At 34.2% G+C, this 23118-nt stretch overlaps 4 protein-coding genes across 6 annotated transcripts in view; 3 read left to right on the top strand and 1 right to left on the bottom strand.

Moving 5' to 3' along the window:
* LOC108828437 (probable methyltransferase PMT5) overlaps positions 1-23118 on the top strand; it is a 30365-nt gene that overhangs the window by 4359 nt on the left and 2888 nt on the right. The gene's annotated exons all lie outside the window — the stretch shown is intronic.
* On the top strand, positions 1803-3999 carry LOC108825648 (uncharacterized). 2 transcript variants are annotated; one of them, XM_056995512.1, is made up of 8 exons: positions 1803-2059; positions 2336-2435; positions 2515-2582; positions 2668-2727; positions 2822-2980; positions 3093-3454; positions 3550-3658; positions 3743-3999. In XM_056995512.1, the coding sequence occupies exons 1-8, from the start codon at positions 1943-1945 to the stop codon at positions 3845-3847; spliced, it is 1080 nt and encodes a 359-aa protein (XP_056851492.1). In that variant the 5' UTR covers positions 1803-1942; the 3' UTR covers positions 3848-3999. The 2 variants fall into 2 exon arrangements, with proteins under 2 accessions (XP_056851492.1, XP_018454479.1); XM_018598977.2 differs by having other exon boundaries at positions 1809-2059; positions 2339-2435.
* On the top strand, positions 5416-6478 carry LOC130500434 (uncharacterized). 2 transcript variants are annotated; one of them, XM_056995514.1, is made up of 5 exons: positions 5416-5610; positions 5723-5791; positions 5903-5956; positions 6047-6105; positions 6245-6478. In XM_056995514.1, the coding sequence occupies exons 1-5, from the start codon at positions 5470-5472 to the stop codon at positions 6246-6248; spliced, it is 327 nt and encodes a 108-aa protein (XP_056851494.1). In that variant the 5' UTR covers positions 5416-5469; the 3' UTR covers positions 6249-6478. The 2 variants fall into 2 exon arrangements, with proteins under 2 accessions (XP_056851494.1, XP_056851493.1); XM_056995513.1 differs by having other exon boundaries at positions 6240-6478.
* LOC130500432 (uncharacterized) lies at positions 11825-17156 on the bottom strand. Its single transcript, XM_056995509.1, has 16 exons — positions 16277-17156; positions 15862-16083; positions 15605-15788; positions 15315-15527; positions 15016-15234; positions 14706-14884; positions 14439-14616; positions 14197-14349; positions 13564-14126; positions 13338-13490; positions 13068-13250; positions 12798-12989; positions 12622-12722; positions 12395-12542; positions 12228-12322; positions 11825-12156 (listed from the first exon to the last, which is right to left on the bottom strand). The coding sequence occupies exons 1-16, from the start codon at positions 16367-16369 to the stop codon at positions 11988-11990; spliced, it is 3045 nt and encodes a 1014-aa protein (XP_056851489.1). The 5' UTR covers positions 16370-17156; the 3' UTR covers positions 11825-11987.

Raw genomic sequence — 23118 nt, 5'->3', positions numbered from 1 at the left:
CATAGTAAGCCTCATTCAATAACAAATAAAAAGATTTGTCATTTTCCTATCTTATAGACTATAGTCATCTATTTGGTCCAGTATTAGACGTGGTAACAATATTCATATTGGTTTTTTTTTGCTAAACCGTTAATATTCAATTTAATGAAAAGAGTAGGATTTACAAAAATCAGGAAGCACTACTATGGCAAAAAAGAAGAAAAAACATAATGGAGCTAGGGAAAAGATCTGTGAAATATCTTATCTAAGCCAAAGAGACATGAGAGAAGCAAAATTCTTTCGGTTTCGCTTGGCAGTAATAGTGGTCCGGATGTCTCGGTCGACTAAACGGAAAATTGCAGCTGTGGAGAGCGATATCTGATTGTGGATGACGTTGTTACGTTGCTTCCACAGATGAAATATAACAGTCTGAGTAGAGATACGGCGAAGAGTAGCAACAGGTGAGGTATGCGGTCCTCTGATCCACGATAGAAGTTCAGCCCATGAGAGCAAAAGACGGGAGGGGTCAAGACGTTCGAACAGCAACCTCCATATCTCTTTGGAGAAGTTGCACGTTAGTAACAGATGGTCTCCGGTCTCATTGTGAGATGAACAAAGTGGACAGGAAGTAGAGATGTTCATGCCCCATGATGCAAGTCGCGTTCTGGTAGGAAGACGATCTTCATTAGCAATCCACATATTGAAAGCGTGTTTTGGAACAGCACCTTTGAACCAGATCAGCTCCGCCCATTGTTTCTTTGTCTCCCAAAGCCTGAGCATCTCCCAAGTATGAGAAGCAGAAAAAGATCCCTTTGAATTACCATTAGCTTCCCAATAATAGGCATCTTCATGTATAGATGTGGCTGGGGAAGGCACAGTCGTTAGGTGTATATGAAAGTCAAGTTTTTGCTGGGAGCGAGGCCCTTCAATACACTAACATGTGTCATTTGCAGCGCGATTAACAGTGGCATCTATTGGGATCCTTGCATTCCTCGGTCCAGTAGCGCCTATATGAATAATAAGTTGGCCTAGAGGGATCCAAATATCATACCAAAACTTGATCCTCGAACCATTCCCCAAATCAGCTCGCAAGAAAAAAAGGGCAGCCGGTCTCAGTTTCAGTAAACGTTTCCACATCCACGAGTCGTGTTGAGATTCCCCAACAGCCCAAAAACTCTTTTGAGATAAATTGTAGTAGCGATACCAATCAGCCCAGAGAGAAGGCTTGTCGGAGAAGAGTAGCCAGATAAATCGAAGGCATAGAACCTGATTCCAGACTGTAAAGTTCCGAAGACCTAGACCACCCTCATCCTTTGAAACACCCTCATCCTTTAGAAGGCATACAGAAGACCAAGCCACCTTTGCAGATTTACACATCTCAATATTTCCAGACCAAAGAAACAAAACAAAACCCAATCAAATATGATTATAAACCGATTAGACTTTAGAAACATTCTACGAACTAAAATCATACCAAAGAAATAGAATCTACCTAATTTTCGTCTTTAGAAAAAGACGGAGTGTATTCATTTCGGAATTAGAGTGATTTAAATAAAATTATTTAATTAACCAAATATTAATATCAGAAGATGATGTCTTTAAAAAAAATATTGATTTATCTTTTAGCTGATAATCATTGACTTATCATCAAATAGTGAAAATATTACAAAAATCAAAGAAATTCACAATTATATAAACATCACAAGCTAATCCTAACTCTTTTTTTTTCCTTCTCATTATATACAAAATCCATTATCCACAGCGACCTTTTCAATTAAGCAAACCGACCCGTTGACCATATATTCCCCATCCAACGGTTCAATAGCAATTACACACAGAGAGTTTACCATCTTTCTTCCTACACTTAATAAAACCCCACAGATCACTAAACCATCTTCCCTCATTGAAAAACTCCTTTCCAAGTTTCCCAGAAAGAAAAAAAAAAAACAAGCAAAACTTCAAGATGGATCCTCAACAGCGGAGAACTGAAACAGGTCCGCGTCCTCCGGTTGGACAACCCGGCGGCGACGTGACTTCGATTTTCGTCGTGTTCGGTATTTTCATCGCTATCGCCGCTTTGGTATACCTCTAATTTGATCCTCCTCCTTACTGAAATCAGTTCTTATCCCTGTAGAGATGTTTTAGATACTTCCTTCGATTTGTATCGGAAGTTGACTTGACTTGTTCTTCTGATTCGGATCTTAGTTTCGTTTTAGATTTTTAGATTTGTGTGCGTTTGTTACTACCAAACATAAATAAATAACTCAGCTAGTAGTAGTAAGCTACTGATTTTATCTTTGCTCCTGTCTTACATTTGGAATGATTTGATATGAGCAATGACTAAGAGTTATATTAGCAGGTCATGTCCCCTTCATCGTTGGTCCACCAAGTCCCTGAAGGACACGTTGGAGCGTATTGGAGAGGTGGTGCTCTTCTCAACAGCATTACAGAGCCTGGTATCATTATCCCTTTCCTCAATGTCTGTCATGTCATCACGGTTTCGTTCGTATTCTAAACACTTGCTTCTTGCTTCAGGTTTTCATTTGAAGCTGCCTTTCATTACCAACTACGAGCCTGTTCAAGTTACTCTCCAAACTGATCAAGTGAGTCTTTTAAAATTTTGGATTTTTTTTTTAAGTTGTTTGCTTTTTTTCTTTCTAAAGAATAATTACTTCCGTGTGCCTTTAGGTGAAGGATATACCATGTGGTACCAAAGGAGGTGTCATGATTACCTTTGAAAAGATTGAAGTAAGACCACTTATGATATAACAAGAATGTGTGTTTACAGTTTGTTGATTGTAGTTACATATATTGACCAAAATTAACAAATTTTGATTTTTAGGTTGTTAATCGTCTGCGTAAGGATTATGTCTATGACACTTTGCTCAACTACGGTGTCGACTATGATAACACATGGATTTACGACAAGATTCACCACGAGATCAACCAGTTCTGCAGCTCTCATTCCCTTCAGCAAGTCTACATTGACATCTTTGACCAGGTTCGTAGTATAACCTTCATGGATAACATAAGTAGTATCTTTGCATCTTTAGCTTATTTGCTGTTTTGCGTTGTGTCTGATTGATATCTTCCGCATTCACTTTTTAAATCAGATTGACGAGCGAATGAAAGATGCTCTTCAGGCTGATTGCACACGTTATGCTCCAGGAATCGAGATCATTAGTGTGCGTGTCACTAAGCCTAAAATTCCAGAGAGTGTAAGGCGCAACTTTGAGCAGATGGAAGAAGAACGCACTAAGGTCTTGATTGCTATTGAGAAACAAAGAGTTGCTGAGAAAGAGGCAGAGACAAAGAAGATAATGGCCATTAGTGAAGCCGAGAAGAATGCCAATGTTAGTAAGATTCTGATGGAGCAGAAGCTGACTGAGAAAGACAGTGCACGGAGAGAAGCTGACATCGAGAATCAGATGTATCTTGATCGTCAAAAGAGTCTTGCCGATGCAGATTACTACCGGTATAATAGCTTGTCTCTCTCTCTCTATATATATATATAACTACAGAACCAGTGGGTCTAATACTTTCTTTTGCTCTGACCAATGTCCAACTTAGTGTACTGAAAGAAGCTGAAGCAAACAAGTTGAAGCTCACTCCTGAATTTCTCGAACTTAAGTTCATCGATGCCATTGCACGTAACACCAAAATGTTCTTTGGGGACAAGGTTCTTCTCTACACTATCTCATTTCTCAACTATTACTTCTCTGTTTCTGCTGTTCTAAAAAAGTATATACTATTTACTGTGAAGGTACCTAACATGGTGTTGGATCAAAGGCTGCTTGGGAACTTCCTCAGTCAATCGGTAGAAGACCAATCTAATGATGGAAACTTGGAAACGGCCACTGATTCGTAGATTATGTTCAGTCCCCCACCAAAAACAAAAATTTCCTTTTTGTTATGCTTGTATGCAGCATAACCTAGTAGTGAAAACTTGGATGCTTCTCTTTTTCTGTCAATCATTTTACTGCAATTTAATTCCTAATAATTATGCTTTTTGTCTGAAAATGAATCTCATATATAAAGAATTTTAAAAATTTAAAAATAATTTAAACCATTATCCAAACTCGAACCAGACATGCAAATATCTGAACTGAATCCAAACCAAAATTTAAAAATATCCGAATGAAACTGAAAATTTTAATCTCTAAAACCTCAAATTTGAATAGCCCCGGAGGAAATCCAAATGGATATCCAACACCTATTCCTAACTTTTAAATTGGAAAATTTAACCAAAATGTTATTCCGTTCTTCTAAAAAGTGTGGATCAAAAAAAAAATCTAGTTTATATTAAATACGAAGTAAAATCACAAATCCGCTGGGAGACGAGTCAGGTTCTAGAGTTTCGATTTAAAGTTTGTTTTTTTTTGCCGTCAAGATTTTGTTTTATTAAAAGAAGGGCCGAGCCCAACGGGTCTAAGCCCGATTACAACAAGTCCAACAAGAGGCCCAACAGACACATAAGTCTGAGTCATTGAAAGCCGAAGCCCAATTTACAATACGAAAGGCCCACTAACACACACCTAAGCCCACTCCACGACGTCGGCCCGTGCACCAACAGGGAAGCTGAATGCATTACACGCGGAAGGATCTGCATCGTTGTCTCTGCACGTGTTGCTCCGCCTCAACCTGCCTCCACCGCCTCGAAACGTCGCCGGGGAAGATCACCACCACCTCGATTCGATACGACGGAGCTCAATAGCCTGCAAAGCCTATGTGGCCTCTAAACTCCACTTCAACGCTTTTTCTTCCGTGTCGGAGATCCAAACCACTCTCTTCAGATCTCTCCCGACACGACCAAGCTTACCCTAACTCGAGAGGGACCTCTAACCACTCTCTCTTCCGAACCCGAAACGAAACCCTAACCATCAGGGCGCCATGAAACACCTTAAGCCGGCGAGATAAAACTGTGGAAGTTTTCATCTCCCGGAAATTAGATCCGCAGACGGCGAAGCTGACGAAGCTTCCACCACTCGGAGACTGGAGCCGGCATCGGCGGAGCTAACAGAGCCTCCACCCCTTGGAAAACCTTAACCCAAAAAGATTCTCTTCGCCGCACCATAACCTCCAATAAACCGCGTCCTCCCTCCAGAACTAAGCCACCACTGAAAGTGACTCTCCAGAGCTCGAACAAGGCAAAGTAGAGAAGGAAGAGACGAAGAGATCAGAGACGAAGACCCTTACTGAAGAAACGGTGCGCTCCGACGACGGCACGCACGCGCACGCGCGGCCGCTCGTCGGACCCGAGGCTAGATCTCAAGATCTACTTTCTCGTCTTCTCTTTCGATTTAAAGTTTATATATAAAGAAAAATTGATCAAAGAAAAAAATAAAGAAAGAAAAATAGAATGGGCCGGATCAGTGTTGAAGACTAATAAACATTGCTATAGGCCCAAATCACACTTTTATATATATACGCAACGCAGCTAGGGTTTCAACGCTGAAGCACCGTAAAAAGTTTTTGGGAGGAGGCAGAGCAATGTACGCGAGGAGGAAGTCATGTGCAAAATTTGGGGGGAGACGACCACATCCCGGTACTTTTCGGCGTAAAAAGCATACGGGGCTGTCTGATCTTTTGCCCGCCGGCCGAGAACTCCGATTTAACAGATGTTTGAGGATGGTAATTATATACTTTTTTAATATAACTTTCATATAGTATATCTCTATAAAACGCGATTGAGAAAATTTCGGCTTTTGTTATTCATTTGATTTTTGATTCTTCTAAATTACAGAAAAAGTCATCACTTGCTGCTACAAATTCGACCATACCCTGTCTGCATGGTCCTCCTTTAGTGATGAAGGTTATTTACTTTAGTATTGATGAAAAATTTACATGTCATCTACGGCTTTTGTTATTCATGTATTTTGATTCTTAAATTATTGTTATTTAATGATTTGATTCTTAATTACAGAAAATGTCATCACTTACTACTACTTCCACCATGCCCTGTCTTGATGCTCCTTTGGTAAAGTTTATTTACTTTTAGTATTGAGAAATTTATAGGGCATCTTAAAGGCTTTTGTACTTATTCATTGATTTTGATTCTTAATTACAGAAAATATCATCACCTCACGATGTTACTACCACCACCACCATACCTCAGTCGCCATCAAGGTATATATATATACACAATCATGTTATCATCTCTCTAATATTGTTCGTCTTATATATCAATTAATTAGCAGTAGTTATGTCGATTATTGCCTTGCTCGTATATATACGCTGTAATGTTTTAGTACCTGACACAGCGTAGCTGAGCTCAGCTCCGATCAAGTTTAGAGATGTGATTCCTCCATAAGCGGCATCTTGATGATCAACAGCATAGCCTAATCCACCACCTAAGTTCTTATAACTATATTATATTTCAATATATTTTGTAACTTCAAAAAAAGACCTGTGTTGCTTTATCACGACTTATTGAAAAATAAAGAACTTTTCCTATGTGATATTGATAAATCTTTTGTAATGATTAAGTCGTTTTCTTGTATTATTTTATACAATGTGTTGGCTATTTTACAAGATAGATGGTACAATGAAAATGAACTAAGCTAACCATCAACAAGACTCATGATCGAGAGGTGCTTTTGAAATGTATTGTAAACTAATCCTACCCACGATTAAAACATTTCCTTTCACAATTTTTTTGGTCGAAAAGGTTTGAAAACTATAACCGACACATTCCGACCCCTTCACCAGCTTGGCCTATAAAATGCAGCTCCTTCTTGCACTGTTTAATCAGCTTGGCATATAAAATGCAGCTCCTTCTTGCACTGTTTAATCGCAATTCTACTATCCAGCTCTGAAGCAGGGAGGTACGTACCTGAGAAGCCCACCAAAGGTCCTAGGCATACGTACCTGAGAAGCCCACCAAAGGTCCTAGGCAACAATCTGCTTGAAGCCCCTGTCTATTAGCTTCTGTAATCTATTTCTGCTACCATTACGCTCTAGTTCCAGATCACAATATTCGAATAAACTCCATGTCTAGTTTAAAGATCAGGATGCACCACTTTAGATGAGATTCAGTAACTAAATTTTTGTTTCCATAGAGACCTAAATTACATAAGACAACAACAAGTTAACAAAGAGTTTGAAATTACCAATGATAGGACATTCTTGAACAATGAAGTTTTTTCTTCCAATAAAGTGAAATATTCAAACCAAAACGCCAAATTCCTCGAAGTCCCTTCAATGTTCCAACTAGAAAATCCATCTTATTCTAACCATGTTGCTGAGAATGGAGACGAAGGCACAGAAACAATAACATTGGCATGAATGAGGATTAATTATTTAACAGAAGAGTCAGGGGTTGCTTCAGAAAAAAAAATTGTGTCCCCTCGCAATGCTAGTTCCGGATCATCACATGACTTAGATTCTGATAGCAGCAGAAGATGACATTGAAGAAGAAGTAGAAGAAATAAGTGGCTTTAGTATATGAAACTTCGTCTCTTCCTACTAACTTCCTTCACCAGTTATGTGCAGTACTGCAAGATTGAATCAATGTCAAAACATAGAAGAGCCTTAGCAATAACTAGGGGTGAGGCGTAACCAACCAAACCCAAACCCAAACCAAGTCGATGTATAGATCTCATAAGTACTTGGTTATAATTTTTATCCACCCAAATAGTTTGGTTTGGTTCGGTTTTAAACCAAAACAAAAAAACTAAAGCCCAGGTATGGAGGTTAAGATGGTTAACCACAACAACAAAACATACTTTTTATACATTTTGATGAATTAAGTTCCTAATTAACAAAGCAGAGAAAAAACAGTAGCATTATGCTATTAAAGCATTATGCCACATAAACTGTATGTTTTTGTAGAGCTGGCAAAAAATCCGGATCCGAAAAATTAAATTGAACCCAAACCGAAAAAATAGTATCGAATCCGAACCAAAATTAATTAAATATCCGAATGCGTTCAAATTTTTGGTATTTAAAGAACCAAAACAGAACTTGACTCGAACCAAAGTATTTTGGATATCCGAATATATCTGAAATATAACTATTTTAGATTTAATTTATATTAAAAACATTCAGAATATATAAAATATTTTTTAGTTGTCAAAAATACTTTAAAAAATATACAAATAGTCAAAAGTACATGTCTAAAATAGCTAAAGTATATTCAAAATACCAAAAATATTTAAAATATCTATTGATTCTCAATCTAAATTTTCAAACTAAACCATTTATATGTTAATTTTACGTATTTTGACATATGCTATTCAAATTTAAATGTAATATGTATTTTTTTATATATTTTGAGAAATTTAAAGTATATAATAAATTTTAAAATTTTTAAAATTATTTAAATGGGTTATCCAAACCCGAACCGAACCTAAATGAGTATCCGAACGCTCATCCCTATGCTTTTGCTAAACTATTTAATAGATTGATTCGTAAAGCAGTTGAACATGTCATTTAAAGCTATTATTAAAACTAGTATATAATATTTAATATATATATATATATATATATCTTTTTATTTTATATATTAATATTTAAAATACATAATTAATTTATTTTATTTACTAATTTCAAAAATTATGTTTATATCGAAAATTTTATTTTAAAAAATTAATTTTACAATTAAAATATTTATATTTAAAAATAAATTTTACAATTAAAATATTTATATTTAAAAATAAATTTTCACATTTAAAATATAATTTAATTTATATAATTGATTTAATTTATATAATTAATTTAATAAAATTATATTTTATATTAATATTAATTTAAAATATAATTTATATAAGTAACTTCTATAATTTATATAGTTAATTTAAAATATAATGTATATAATTAAATTATATTTTAAATGTGAAATAATTTTTTTAACAAAATATTTAAATTGTAAATTTATTTTAGAAATCAAAATTTTATTTTCTGGATATAAAAATAATTTATGATATTATTAAATCAGGTAAATGAACTAATTATATATTTTTCTTAAATTTATAAATTATAAATACAAATACTCTTCCAAAAGTTTCATATGAGAACATTTGGAAAGCATTAACATTTAATAAATGCTCTTCTAAATGCTTTTCTAACAAATGTTGATTAGATAATGTAGAGCATAATGCTAACGCTAATGCAAATACTCTTCCAAAAGTTTCATATGAGAGCATTTGGAAAGCATTAACATTTAATAAATGATATTCTAAATGCTTTTCTAACAAATGTTGATTAGATAATATAGAGCATAATATTAATGTTAATATTCTACCAATCAAGGTCTAAACCTACAACAAACCAAACACATTTCGGTTGGCTTTAGTTACTTTTATTAGAACCAAACAAACCAAACCGAAATGTTGGTGAAACAAGATGGGCAGGTAAGTGTTGTCGGTGTTTGAGCAGCTGAAAGACTTCCAAACTGCATTCACGCAATTTTGACGCTAGTGATTCAGTTTGAAGAACCTGGTGAATGGGGTGATACATTAAGAAAAACACATTAAGCTCAGAGAAGTGTTGGCTGTTTCTCTACTTACATAAAAGATTCTGCTAGAAAGAGGTTCCCAGCTCTGAAACTGCTCTCTCAGATCATCAAGATAACTCATCAAAGCTGTTGTTAAGAAACTCGCTAGGAGAGGAGGCATCATAGCCAACAAGGTTCTCAAGAACATGGCTGAAAAAGCTTGGCTATGTCTTCTCCTCTGGTGTGATATTTATGAGCAGGGTTTGAGTATAAGGCAGGTATAAGGTGTCCGTCCATGGATGATATGCATAGATATGAGGAGATGTTATCTAAAAGAACTCTCAACCAAATATTGTTTCTCAGGTAAGGAAGTCAAACACATTATAGAAGACTTGGTCAGTTTCGTAAATCTTCTAGCCTCTAGACCCTTTTTCGTTTGCTTTGAGTAATCTCACCCAACTTCTCACAGCCTTGGCTTCTGTCACTACCACCCATTGCATCTTTTCTCAATGCTTCATATGATGCTTCATACAGGACACATTGAAAGAGTTGGTGAACTGGAAAGCCAAAGCAGAGCAGCAGCTAATGGAAATGTCAGAGGTTGTCCGTGCTCTCCAGAGATAAGAGTCTAGCCAACACACTAGGCACATGAATATGATGGATTCACTTACATAGATTCTCTTAGAGATTTGTACAGGATTTCTGCTTACAAGAAAGAAAAAAAAAACAAAGAGATCAAATAGGCACTTTGAAAGTTCATTTAGGAAGAAGAGGTAGAGAAGTGATATCCTCTACATGAAAAGTGATATTTTGAAGGTAGAGAGACGCTTTAAACAGTAGTGGTTTCGCTGTATATTCTCTTTGACTAATGACTCTTATTCAACAACCAAGTTTTCGAGTAAATCATCTTTGCTATCTTATTATTGTTTTTTATTTGCTAATTAATCTAAAGATATACTATGAAGATTATACACAGCTTAGTATCAGTTTCCAATAAAAAATGATGAAGCAAACAGAGAGTTTATGAACATGGCAAACCCTTTCTAATAAAATACCAAGTAGGTTCCAAGAGGCGTGAGATGATGTCTTATCTGGAGGAAAGGGAGCGTTCTGGTTTTGCTTCTACTCATGCAGCTAGACCTTATGATGAAGATAAGAGAATCGCACGGAGGCTTAAGGAGAAGGTAGATATGATACCTGCAAAACAAGTGGAGCGCTGGGGTCATCTCTACATTCTCTTATGTGGTTTCCTCCCTCCATTCTGGGATGTTTAGATTTTGAAGTGCCTGTGTGTCGTTCTTTCTCTTCGTAGAGTTTTTCCATCAAGTGCTTACTCTCTCATGTGTTCTGTTCTGTATCCAGAAAGTGAGTTTGGCATCTTCAGAAAGATTCTACATGGAAAGCTGGACTTTGACACCAGTCCCTCGCGTAGCATCTTAGAGAGCGCCAAGGATCCTATGTGAAAATGCTCGAGAAAGATCCAAAGAAAAGGCTAACTGCTCATCAAGTGTTGTATAAGTTCTCTTATTCTGAGCCTTTAGCAGACAATGTTGATTGATTGATACTTTTTTGTTTTGTTAGGTCACCCATGGATTGTGGATGATAAAGTTGCTCCAGATAAACCTCTGGACTGTGCAGTACTGTCACGCTTGAAGAACTTCTCTGCAATGAACAAACTCAAGAAGAGGGCTTTACGAGTGAATGGATCTCTGATTCCATAAGGTCTGCACCAACGCGCTTAACAGTGTCTTTTAACTCTTCAAATGTGATTGTGCCACTGTTATCTGTGTCTATCATTCTGCAAAAGCTGTTTGAGTCCACTGATCTCTTCCTCAGATTGATAGACACAGATAACAGTGGCACAATCACATTTGAAAAGTTAAAAGACACTGAAGTGCGTTGGTGCAGACCTTATGGAATCAGAGATCTAAGAACTCTTGCGCTCAGTAACTAACAAAACTCTCTTCTTATTTATTAACTATCTTTGTCATTGTGTGTCATTTTTAGCTGCAACAATGCATTTGAAGAAGCTGGAAAGAGATGAGAATCTAGTGGCTGCATTCTCTTACATCATTGTGGATGAGCTCCAACTGTCCAACAGGCTTTGAAAGAGTTTGGTATAAATGATTCACATCTTGATGAAATGATCAAAGACATTGATCAAGACAATGTGAGTAGCTATCTTTACAGCTTTCATTAGAGAGATGCTTATGGTGTATGGTTTTTGTAGGACGGACAAATAGACTATGGACAGTTTGTGGCAATAATGAGAAAAGGTAATGGCAGTGGAGGGATTGGTAAGAGAACAATGAGACACACTCCACTTCGCAAATTGGAAATCATATTCCTGATGTTGAATTCAATGAATAGCTAAAAACTCATGTGAGAGTTGTCACTAATAAACTTTAAACAAACCATTAAAAGTAGTAAAATATTAAATGCGTCTTGAGTTGACATTAATAAACAAAACATTTCCAAGTTTTACAAAAATCAGTTTAAAGAGCGGTAAAAAAAAGTAGAGGAAGAGAGAAACTTAGTTTGTTTTCCTGTTGTCTTCTTGTTTCTAAGTGATCAACTAATTCTCTGCATTGATAGAATCCAAATACTCGCTGTAGAGTTTGCAACACCAAACGCGAATAGAGAATGGGCGTTTACTCAGGAACCACTTGTTGTAGAAGATGATAATATCTTCTTTATGTATTTTTTTCAGGCAACTGGTAACAGACCTGTTGAAACCATCAGGACTGTTCCACAACAAAAAGACATATTATTACTTTTAATCAAGAGCTATGGACAAAAAGAAATCAAAACTGACCTCTGCTCAGATAGATGAGCCCACAGAGATTCCTCTTCCCCAGACAATTCGATGCTTTCCTTGCGTTTTTCAAACACAGAATCTGAAACACCTTTCTGAAATTACAGGAAATGATATTTTAGTAAAATAAATAAACTAATAATAAGCAATCAACTGGTTAAACTTACCAAAAAGACACCTAAATTCTTCACATAATCTTCTATCTTCAAGGACAGAAACTCAGGGTTGTAATCGCAGGAAACTATAGTGAAGGAAAAGATTCCAAGGTCATAATCTGTTTCACCGGAAACAGAGTAACCAAGATGCTCTTGGAACCTGAAGTGTACAAATATTTGTTAATCAATCACTGACATGATCAAGTTCCTTAACCATAGAAATCATTGATATCACAAACCTTAGTTTTGCAGTGATATCATCTTCTATCAGAGAAGAGAATAGATGCAAAAGCGCTGTGTCCACTGCAATATGCAACTCATCTCCAATTTGAAAACATACCTAAAAATAAGCAAACAAATATTAGAAGCAAAAAAATGGGACAACTTAGAAATACGAAATTCAGTTTATTAATACCTTAGCAACAGAATTACCATCGGACATTTTTCTTGCACAAATGTTAATTATATGATCAGAATGTAAACGGAGATCGCCTCTATCATCTCTAGACTCTGTCAACTGTGACGTTTTAAGACCAACAAACAAACCACAGACTGTATCAGCATCAGCTCTTGATATGTCTCCAGAGAGAAAACCCTCAACTGACAGCTGTCAAAACAGAAAGTTAATTAAGTTATTCAAGTCATATAAATAACAATCTATGTAAGTCAAAAGATTTAAATTTACCTTAGTACCGATATCAGCCATGAAATGTGTAAAGTCATTAAACACAAGCGAATTCAGTTCTTTAAGCATATCATCTACCGCATAAATTGAATCGGAAGTATGTTTCTCCAAGAGAGCATTGGAAAGGTCTGCCGGGTCTAAAACACCTCCTATTAGACTACGTCTAACCTTTTCTTTGCAGATCTACAGAGGAAAAATATATAATTTGATAAAGGAAGTGTTCGTCATAAAAGAGATGAAGTGTTCGTCATTAAGGGGATGATGTAATACCTGAAACTCAGCTGGTGGGAAAGAGAATGCCTTAAAAATGTCCCATATAGCTTTTACGAAGGAGATGAAGTATTGTCCATAACCGTCGATCTCAATTAGCAGTTTGTTTCTGCCGGAAAAGGAAACTTTTGTCTTTAGCATTGATCTCTCCCCCTGAAAATGAATTAGATAAACTCTCAGTTTTTATACAAAAAAAAAAAAAAGTAAAGATAATCAAAATACTTACTTGGGAAACCGTGGCAGCTAGAGCAAGGTTAAGTGACTCAAGGTAGCATAATGCCAAAGCTGAACTTTTAACTCCACGTTCAACATGAAGGTAAGTAATAACCTTCAGTGTTGGAATACTACTTGATTTAAAGTAAAAAACTCTTCCACCATCGTCACCAAGCACGATACGACCACCTTCATGGACATCCATATCGTCACCACCTTCATGGAAATCCACATCGTCACCACCTTCATGGACATCCTCATCGTCATCATCTTCATGGACATCCATTTCATCACCATCTTCTTGGACATCCATTTCATCACCATCTTCAGAAGAAGCACAGTCGTCACCAACTTCAGAAGAAGCACCATCATCACCATCTTCAGAAGAAGCACCATCGTCAGAATCTCCAGAAGAAGCACGATCTTCAGAAGAAATGTAGGTAGGCCTAAACTGGTTTGCAGGAGGAAAACGGAAACCAACAGCAGTGTTATAAGCTGTTGTTACTTCTCCTATGGTTTTGGAATCGAGTTCTGAAACGTTGTACAAAATCCCAAACCAAGGATCAGTCACAAAACCTGCGGAGAGAAAAAAAAAAAATATTTCAGGACTAACACGCGAAAAGATCATAATGATACAAAAGTTTACCTTCTTTTTTATCCAATGTCTTCACAACCAAATGGATTCTCATTTTGTCAACGCTCAAATAGTTGAGGAATTCACAGAGATCATTCTTTTGATATGTTGTAGCGTGATAAATTGCTGACACTGCCTCATCCACATCATTGCTTAGCATGTTAACTATAAATATATACACAATAGTGTATTAGAAACGAGTAAAACATAGTAAAACGAGTAACTAGTATTCAGAAGTAAAATATAGTAACCACCTGAAATTTGTTTCGTTAAGGTCGTCGAATCCGAACCCACAGAGTAGGAATCAAAAAACTCCTCAGCGAACCACTGCATAAGATAGAACTCATCCCTGATGCGTACTGCTTCAGGTGCATCCTCATTATCTCTCACAAAAGATAAAAACTTCAACACGTAACCAACGACCTCAGCTTTCTGTAAAAATACAGAAAAAATGTTGTAATGTATACACAGAGATAATATTTATTGATTCATTAAAAAATAAAGACAACGTATAAGTATACCTTGGTGAGGCCAAGGTCTGTGAGATTAACAGAGATAATAAACAGTCGCCCAGATGGAGTGCATCCATAATCGCACGAATCAGTGTCATCATCATCGATGTTATGATGTCCAGAAATTACACTCAAATCTACGATCCATTGTTTGTCAATGAAAATACGATACAGAGAACCAGGAAACTCTGAAAGAAAAAAGGTAAGAGGAATAAAGAAAAAAAATTAGTCTGACTCGTTGAAGTCAAAACGAAATCTCAACACTAATCAATGATAAACTTTTATTTTAAAAAAAAAGGTAGAGGAAAGATTAACTTACTATGAGTCAATGAAGTCAAAATGAAATTTTCAACCGTGTCAAAAGATTTTGGTATCATCCATGTGAGCTCTAACAAATTAGAGTCTTCAACAGATAATGAAGTAACCACAGTATTCGGACCCCAAGGTAACACTGAAATACTTGAAGGGATGTCATCTGCTCCATATTTAATTGAACCAAAATAGCACTGGACCAAACGTTTCATCTCATTTAGAGGCCCTAAATATGCAAATAAATTAAACTTAGCAGCAATTTTTAATATAAAATAAGAAAATATGAAATATGAAATAGAAAGATACCTTTTCCAGCCAAAACTAGTTTCATGCAACCTCCAACAAAATAGGTTTCGAAAAACTTGGTAAGAAGGTTGAGCAGTGCTGTTCTGTCTAACTTCGAAAGTGAATCTCGATTACCCCATGAAAATTTGCCATGAAATGGATGACCGCGATTACATGTGTATGCTCTAAGGTGAGAGAGACGAGCTTCGTCGAGGTACTTAGACAATTCAAATTCTAAAAACAAAAAAAAAAACTTAAGTTATTAAAACATAATCAGAAAATTAAGTTACAGAATGAACTTAAAACAATACCCTGATCGACCGCAGTGATTTCAGCATCAAGGCATTTGCTGAGATTTGGGGAAATTAGATGCCGAGAAAACATTTTTAGAAACCCTTCAAGGTCACCGTTTAAAACGCTTCCTTGAAAACACATATAATCATGTTCTGTGAATGCAACGAAATCACCTCCATGAAGACTTGTATACTCAAAAAGCTATTTAAAAAAAAACATATAAGTTAATAGAAACAATAAGCTTAAGTTAGATTTGTTAACATAGAAACAATACCTCATTGGGTGAATCTGATACCGAGACCAAATGCTCCAAAAGATGTGCTAATCCCGGAGCATTTATAGGATCTTTCCCAGAACCAGCTCTAATCACTAATGAGAGATCAGATTTAGTGGCATTTGGGTCAACTATCGCAATGACTTCCAAACCGTTTTCGAGAGTGAAGGATTCATAATGATTTTGGCTCCCGGAAGGTTTTATAACACTAACGTCCATATCCTGACATAATAAAACAATGTTAAAATCATAAACTATATATGAACGCAAACAGAGAAAAAAGCATATCTGAACTTTACAAGCGCAAGAGCCAATCTCGTGTAAGAACACACATATAATCGCTTTAGAACAACAAAATCATCTACCTAGGTAGAATCACTAGATGAGAGGCGAAATTTGTATGAGAACAACTTACCATTAGGTTAGCTCGGCGAGAGGCGAAATTGGCTGACAAATGCGAGAGGCGAAATAGGATATGAAAATCCCTAATAGCATAGAAAAGACACATTTTATGGGTACGAGAGCTGCAAAAAGGCCGAAAGATCAGATAGTCGGCCCAGTTAAAACTATGTATTTTTGATCCAAACGAATATCAATAGGTTTATATCTGCGATTCAGCTATTAGTAATTAGTAACTAAGTATAAAGAATCAAATGAAATTGAAAAATAAAGAGAGAAGAGGTATACTGATCAAGTAAATTAACACATTTCAATTAACCAAACTCATCAATTATACGGATCAAAAGTCAAAATCAGATAGGCTGGTTAGATTATAGATTCTAGCTATCGGTCTAATCAGACCCTTCATACATCTCACAAAAAAAAATGTAAAAAAAAAACATAAACAATACAAAAAAAGCGTATTGAAAACTCAGAACTTTCGTGAACAAAACTAAATCTTAGATAATGCAAATCTCATTACAAACAAAGAAAAAAGTGTACTGAAACCAATACAAAATCTTAGATTCATAGCTTTATTAATATTTGTATGGTGTGCTATAAGCTTAATCAAACCATTTGTTTGATCACCGTTAATACGGATTACTGGCCGCAAAAATATACAAACTAATAGCCAGTACCCGGATCTGAGATTTGCCATTGAAAAGAAAAAAAAAACAAGAAGAAGAAAATATTGAAAACCGAATACAAAACATACAAACGAAATATGATCAAATGAGAAAAACATATGAATAAAACTCCTATGAAACATAATAAAGGGTAGATGATAAGATGTGGGCGTTTGTCACAGAAGTAGTAAGAACGAGAAGAGAGAAAAAAGACTATCAAATAGAAAGAGGATGAACAAAATGGGGAGGGGGAAGTGGACGTTTTATATATACAAGTGATTGATTAGGTCAAGGGGAAATAATTATGCTATTAACAATTGAGACTAATTCTCCGGGAGTCACGCATTCAAAGCACACTTAATTATCCGAATATTTATTAAAATATCTTTCTCTTTTTACCAAAGCAATATTTTATTTCCTTTTTCATATAAATCGTAATATTCTCATCTTCTTATATGTTAAAGGACAAAATCCATCTCTATCGTTATTATCAAGAGGATTGGAGTAAATAATAAAACTTGTCAGCAGTTTAACAAAATTATATATATAGTTGTTTAATCACCAATTATCTTTTTTCTTAACAGATTGACGAAATCGTTAGGTGAAGCGCGAATTAACAGTTACCAACATTTTCGAATGTCACGCGAGAAATCTTTTTCCTAACCAACTGTAAATCATCTACTACTTACCACCATTAAAATATATACTCTTATTTTATTTTATACTGAAATTAAAACTCTCGTTTCTGGACAAGTGGACCACATGCAATGTCATGTCGAACGTGCATCGTGTGACCACAGTTATCACTAGCCTCGAAAAACAGAAAATGATCATATAGTAAACTGTACATGTTAAAAAAATAATCATATACTATACAGAAAGAAGAAATAAAATCAAGTATACTAAACAATAGTTAGGTGACGAGCAATTAACGCAGAGGTTTTCGAAATATTATACTATTAGTATTAACAGTTACAGTACCAAAAAGTTTCGACTGTAATAAATCACTCTACTAATTTACTCACCACTTACCATTATTCAAAGTTATACAAAAAATAATCATTTATTTTAAGGATACAAAAAAAAATGAATACTCTCCTTTTTGACAAAATGGTCCACGTACTCTTCTTTTTTTCTTTTCCTTTTGACAAGTGCGCCACACGCCTATCTCCAAAAGAGAATAATTTATTTCTTTTGTTTTCCGTGAAGAATACAAAAATACAAAAGAAGAAATATCAGTCTATCGAACAAGTGGATCTTATTCTGTCGGCAACTTTATATTAGCCAAAAAGAAAAAACCAACTACTTACGTTGAGAGTCTTTGAGTTAAAAAGCTCATAGGTTTGCTTAATTAAGTGGTTATTGGTTCTTAACCAATGCCAACTCATATACGCAAAGTGCCTAAAAATGATTAGAATTCGAAGTTTAAAAGTCTTTTCTGTTTTACTACTAGGTGATAGAGTGAAACGTAATGTAAATTTATTTAATTTGATAATGATTTCAAAATAACCATGAAGACTACATGTATAAATCTTGGATGGAAAATTATGTAAATTCACTCAATCCACTTGTGTTTCATGTGTTTTGGTTTACCTAAAAGACAACGCATCACTAATAATTAGGTGTGTTCACGAGATATTGGATGGGAACGTGTGTGTGTTTTTTGTAACTTTTTTTAAGGGAAGTTTTAAAGCAAATTAAAAACAAAAAATTTCTAGATAACATTTTATAAAATTAATTTGACTTGACTTAATTATAACAAAAAAGTAATTATACTTTTTAAAAATTTCCAGATAATATCTTATTAAATAAATTTTGGTTTTTCAAAGTTACTGTTTAACATGATTATGAAACTTGAAAATTTTATATTTAAGATTGCGACATGTGTTATAAAATAATAACAATATTTTTAAAAATATATATATAATTATAAATATTATTTTTAGTAATTTTTTAATTTTAAATCACAAACGAAAGATAATTACAGAATATTATTTGATACTATTAATTTTTATTTTTATATTGTGACATATGTTAAAATATATAATTATTAAAAATATGTATACTAAAATATAAGATAATAAGAATGACTTTTATAAAAAAAATAATTTTCCATTTTAAATCCTAAACAAAAAGTAATTACAAAATATTATTTGATAGTAATTTTCTTATATTATTTTCGGATACAGAGCAAGCTCCCGTCCGAGATGGCTTCCCGGTTGTCTTTTGACCTCTCCACGCCTCCTCTCTGCTGGTGAACTTGGTGAGTTGAAAGGAAAAGACTTTCTTGTCCTTTCTTCAAATTCAATTGGTTTCAAGGAGTATTGAGAATCAAGGGTGGTGAAAATAATCTTTTTGTGTAAATTAGTTTGAAATGTTCGTCCTTTTATTTGGCAATTAGACATTGATTTGGTCGTGTTGGTGGAAAGAGTTTGCATTCAGTAGATTTCAAGAGAATTGAAATTAAAAGTTTGGATCTTATGTCGTGGAGCAGATATGTTGGGTGAATCGTGGTGTGGGAATTACTAGTGATTTCAAGAATTATGTCGAACCAATTAGAGACGATATATTAGTAACAGAGAGAGAATATTGCATGAGGGCAATAACATAAAAGAAAGAGACACCCAATAAAGCCCAATTTCATAACTCTCAAGACTGTTTATATGCGCTTGATTTGCCTTGAATAAAGTCCAATGAGACTTATCACTAGTGACCCGATTTGTGCATTGCATAGTACGAATCCCAATAATATAAACGCTATAGATCCAACGGTGATCATCATTTCATCGTGAACATGGAAATCTACAACTTTATGATGAAGATCATCATAATTTTCATTTAAGACACTTGAATAAATTTAAATACATGTAAAGACAAACATACACGTGCAAGTGCTAAAGTCTATGCCATATTTCAAGGGCAGGAAAATACATCACCACTATCAATCCACCGGTACTCAGCATCGACGGTGGAACCGCTGCTAGGAGCAGTAGTGTGAAGAAGACTCTTGAGGTTATGAATACAGTTGTGGTTGCGGATGCGGTTGAGGACGGCTCTTTTGTTCAGCGTCTGCGTTTCAGACAATTTCAGATGTAGCTCCTTCGACACTTGCTTCTCTTTTAAACGTTTTTTTTACTTCCTGAGGTTGGACTCTTTTGGAAACCACAAACTCCATTATACAGAAAAAAAGGAAAACAGAAAGCTCTCGACAGTTTTTTGTTGTTGATGGAACAAAAGAAGAAATTGTTTGAGTCTAACAACACACACTCGTGTGTATTATACACACAAAGCATATATAAGATAATAAATAGATTGGTGAAACTTCGCATTCAGATATCGTAAGTTGTATGTATTAAAAATTGTTTTTTATCTTTGAGAAGAAAACACAAAGTGGGCGAATACATTATACTTTGGGCTATAGTTCCATTGGTTTATTTGGATACCGGTGGCTGATTTGGCCTTTTTCATTGGTGTAGAAACAACAAACTATGTGCTCTCTTACGTGCCATAGCTTCTTTAGACATTATAATTTAGTTACTCAATCTCCCTCCGCTTAGTGCGTTTAATGTCTTGCATCTAATTAATTACTATTATCATCAATCCTTTTGTAACGAGACCAATTAAATTACTCATTTATGTTTTATGTGAAAAACGGATTCTTATAAACGATTTTTATTTGTAAAGGTCTATGTTTTAAACTACTATTTTAATGACTCAGAGTTACCGGCTTGGATTATCGAGTCAAGATGAGAGTTTTTGTTTATGTTGATGACAAAAAAAAAAAAAAAAAAAAAAAAAAAAATTTCCATCGTAGATATATAAAGCAAACGCGGGAACTTAATCAATATAACGTTATGAATAATAGAAAATGACACATTGTTAAACCTGATCTCTTTTATGCTACAAAGAAACAATTCCCATCATTTAGTTCCTGATTGGCAAAACATATGAAAAGCAGTAAAAAGCAGTATGCTGCAGAAACTGTATGCTTTTGCTAAACTGTTTAAAAGATTGATTGGTAAAACATTATAAACATGCTATTAAAATTTATTATTAAAACTAGTACATAATATATAATATATTTATTTATAATGAATATATATATATATATATATATATTTATTTATATATTAATATATATAATTATTTATTTTATTTACTAATTTTAAAATTATGTTTACAATTAAAATATCTATTTTTAAAAATAATATTTTACATTTGAAATATAATTTAATTTATATAATTTATTTAATTATATTATATTTTAAAATATAATTTAGTTCGACAAAAAATATTATTTAATTTATATAATTTATTTAAAATATAATATATATATAATATAATTTAGATAATCAATTTATTAAATATACATAATTATATAATTAATTTATATAATTTATATAATTAATTTATATAATTTATATAATTAATTTATCTAATTTATATAATTAATCTTATTTATATAATTAATTTATCTAATATATAGAATTAATTTATCTAATTTATATAATTAATTTAAAATATAATTTATATAATAATTTAATTAAATATAATATTTTAAATGTTAACAAAATATTTTTTTTAAAATATATTTAAATTATAAATTTATTGTAGAAATCAAAATTTTATTTTTTGGATATAAAAATGATTTTATGATATTATTAAATAAAATAAATGAACTAATTATATATATATATATATTTCTTAAATTTGAAAATTATAAAAAAATGCTCTTCCAGAAGCTTCATATGAAAGCATTTGCTAGAGAACATTTAGAGAGCATTATCATTTAGTAAATGTTTTTCTAAATGATTTTGTAACAAATGTTGATTGGATAATGTAGAACATAATGTTAATGTTAATGCTCTACCAATCAAGGTCTTAGTATATACACCAATCAAAACCGCTTTGATTAATTTACCTATGCTTTGGTTTTGTAGATATTGTATAGTTAAGTGTGGTAAGAAAAAGGTATGGTAAACTTCAAAACTGTATCCAATATAATGTTAGATAGCTTATAGCAATTTTTCACCGCAGTATAAACATTTTTAACCGCAGTGATCAGACTAGTTTTTAAGTCAAAAGAAACTACTTATGCTTCGGTTGGTATCTAGTGTACGCAATTATAAGAAATAACAAAAACAGGTGATTCATGAAAGAAACGCACATAACATATAGTAAAACAGTGTAGACTACTGAATGTTAAAGGTTCACATAGAAAGAACTTGGTAACTATTTCTGGTAACAGTAGTAAGCATTGTCCCACGGAAGATACGAACTAGAACCTGGTTGCATGCCCCATTACTTCTCACGATGAACTCAAATAAACACTTTTTGGACTTCGTCAACTTATGGCTTTGGCAGAAACTCAACCACAAACTAGGGGAGAACCTTTGTCCTCTATCGTGAATCACAATCTTCATTGGCCACTTCTTTCCATTTTCATCACATAGCTCGATGTCTTCCTCCATTTCGTTGGAGGATTGAGATCTGTTGACATGGTCATTAGGGTGGACACATTTTTCACCACGTTTGCGACCAAGAATCTCAGCTGCTCTGTTAGCAATCACCTGCAGAAAATTAAAAGAGCACAAAACATAAACAACATGCCTTGACTATACAAAGAAATGTGGCAAAAGAGAAAGTACCTCATTAGCATTCATGTTACTCTGAGTGCCACTACCAGTTTGCCAAACAACAAGGGGGGATGATCATTGAGCTTTCCCTCAGCTACTTCCTGAGCAGCTTGCACAATCGGCTATCCCAATCGTTGGATCAAGTCCATACTCCATGTTTACCTAAATAATCACTCAGCTCATCAATCAACTAAGTCCGTACGAGAAGGCAATTGAAGAGGCAACTGCTACGTCACGAGCATTCAGATTATCCATTGATTTATCACATGTTTCGTTCACACACATTAAACTAAACTTTATAAGAGGAACATGGCTGAATCTCGAGCGAGCTTCTTCACCTCTCACCAACTAAACTCAACTGATCACAAAATGATGCAAACACAGCTTTTGTCGCCATCATATCTGATATCATCTTCTCTTTATATAACGTAGCTACTCATGAACTGAGGAAGACAAGAAGATGGAAGTTCACATAACATCAAAGTATGATGACATGTACTCCAAAGATCCAATGATGAGTAGAAGCTCCAGTTCAGATAATTGCTCTTCATGTC

The sequence above is a fragment of the Raphanus sativus genome, chromosome 9, assembly GCF_000801105.2.
Source record: "Raphanus sativus cultivar WK10039 chromosome 9, ASM80110v3, whole genome shotgun sequence".
NCBI classification, from domain to species: Eukaryota; Viridiplantae; Streptophyta; class Magnoliopsida; order Brassicales; family Brassicaceae; genus Raphanus; species Raphanus sativus.
Note: the sequence above shows the minus strand (reverse complement) of the source record. Positions and strands in the feature narration are given on the sequence as shown.

Bases quoted from the DNA above. Each gene is read 5' to 3' on its own strand.
- LOC108825648 (XM_056995512.1), top strand. From the start codon at position 1,943: ATGGATCCTCAACAGCGGAGAACTGAAACAGGTCCGCGTCCTCCGGTT. The intron at 2,060-2,335 runs GTATACCTCTAA...GAGTTATATTAG, and splicing joins TCATCGCTATCGCCGCTTTG to CAGGTCATGTCCCCTTCATC. The intron at 2,728-2,821 runs GTAAGACCACTT...TTTGATTTTTAG, and splicing joins TTACCTTTGAAAAGATTGAA to GTTGTTAATCGTCTGCGTAA.
- LOC130500432 (XM_056995509.1), bottom strand. From the start codon at position 16,369: ATGTGTCTTTTCTATGCTATTAGGGATTTTCATATCCTATTTCGCCTC. The intron at 15,528-15,604 runs GTATTGTTTTAA...TTTTGTTTTTAG, and splicing joins AATCACTGCGGTCGATCAGG to AATTTGAATTGTCTAAGTAC. The intron at 14,885-15,015 runs GTAAGTTAATCT...TTTTTCTTTCAG, and splicing joins TTTGACTTCATTGACTCATA to AGTTTCCTGGTTCTCTGTAT.
- LOC130500434 (XM_056995513.1), top strand. From the start codon at position 5,470: ATGTACGCGAGGAGGAAGTCATGTGCAAAATTTGGGGGGAGACGACCA. The intron at 5,611-5,722 runs GTAATTATATAC...TCTAAATTACAG, and splicing joins TTAACAGATGTTTGAGGATG to AAAAAGTCATCACTTGCTGC. The intron at 5,957-6,046 runs GTAAAGTTTATT...TCTTAATTACAG, and splicing joins CCTGTCTTGATGCTCCTTTG to AAAATATCATCACCTCACGA.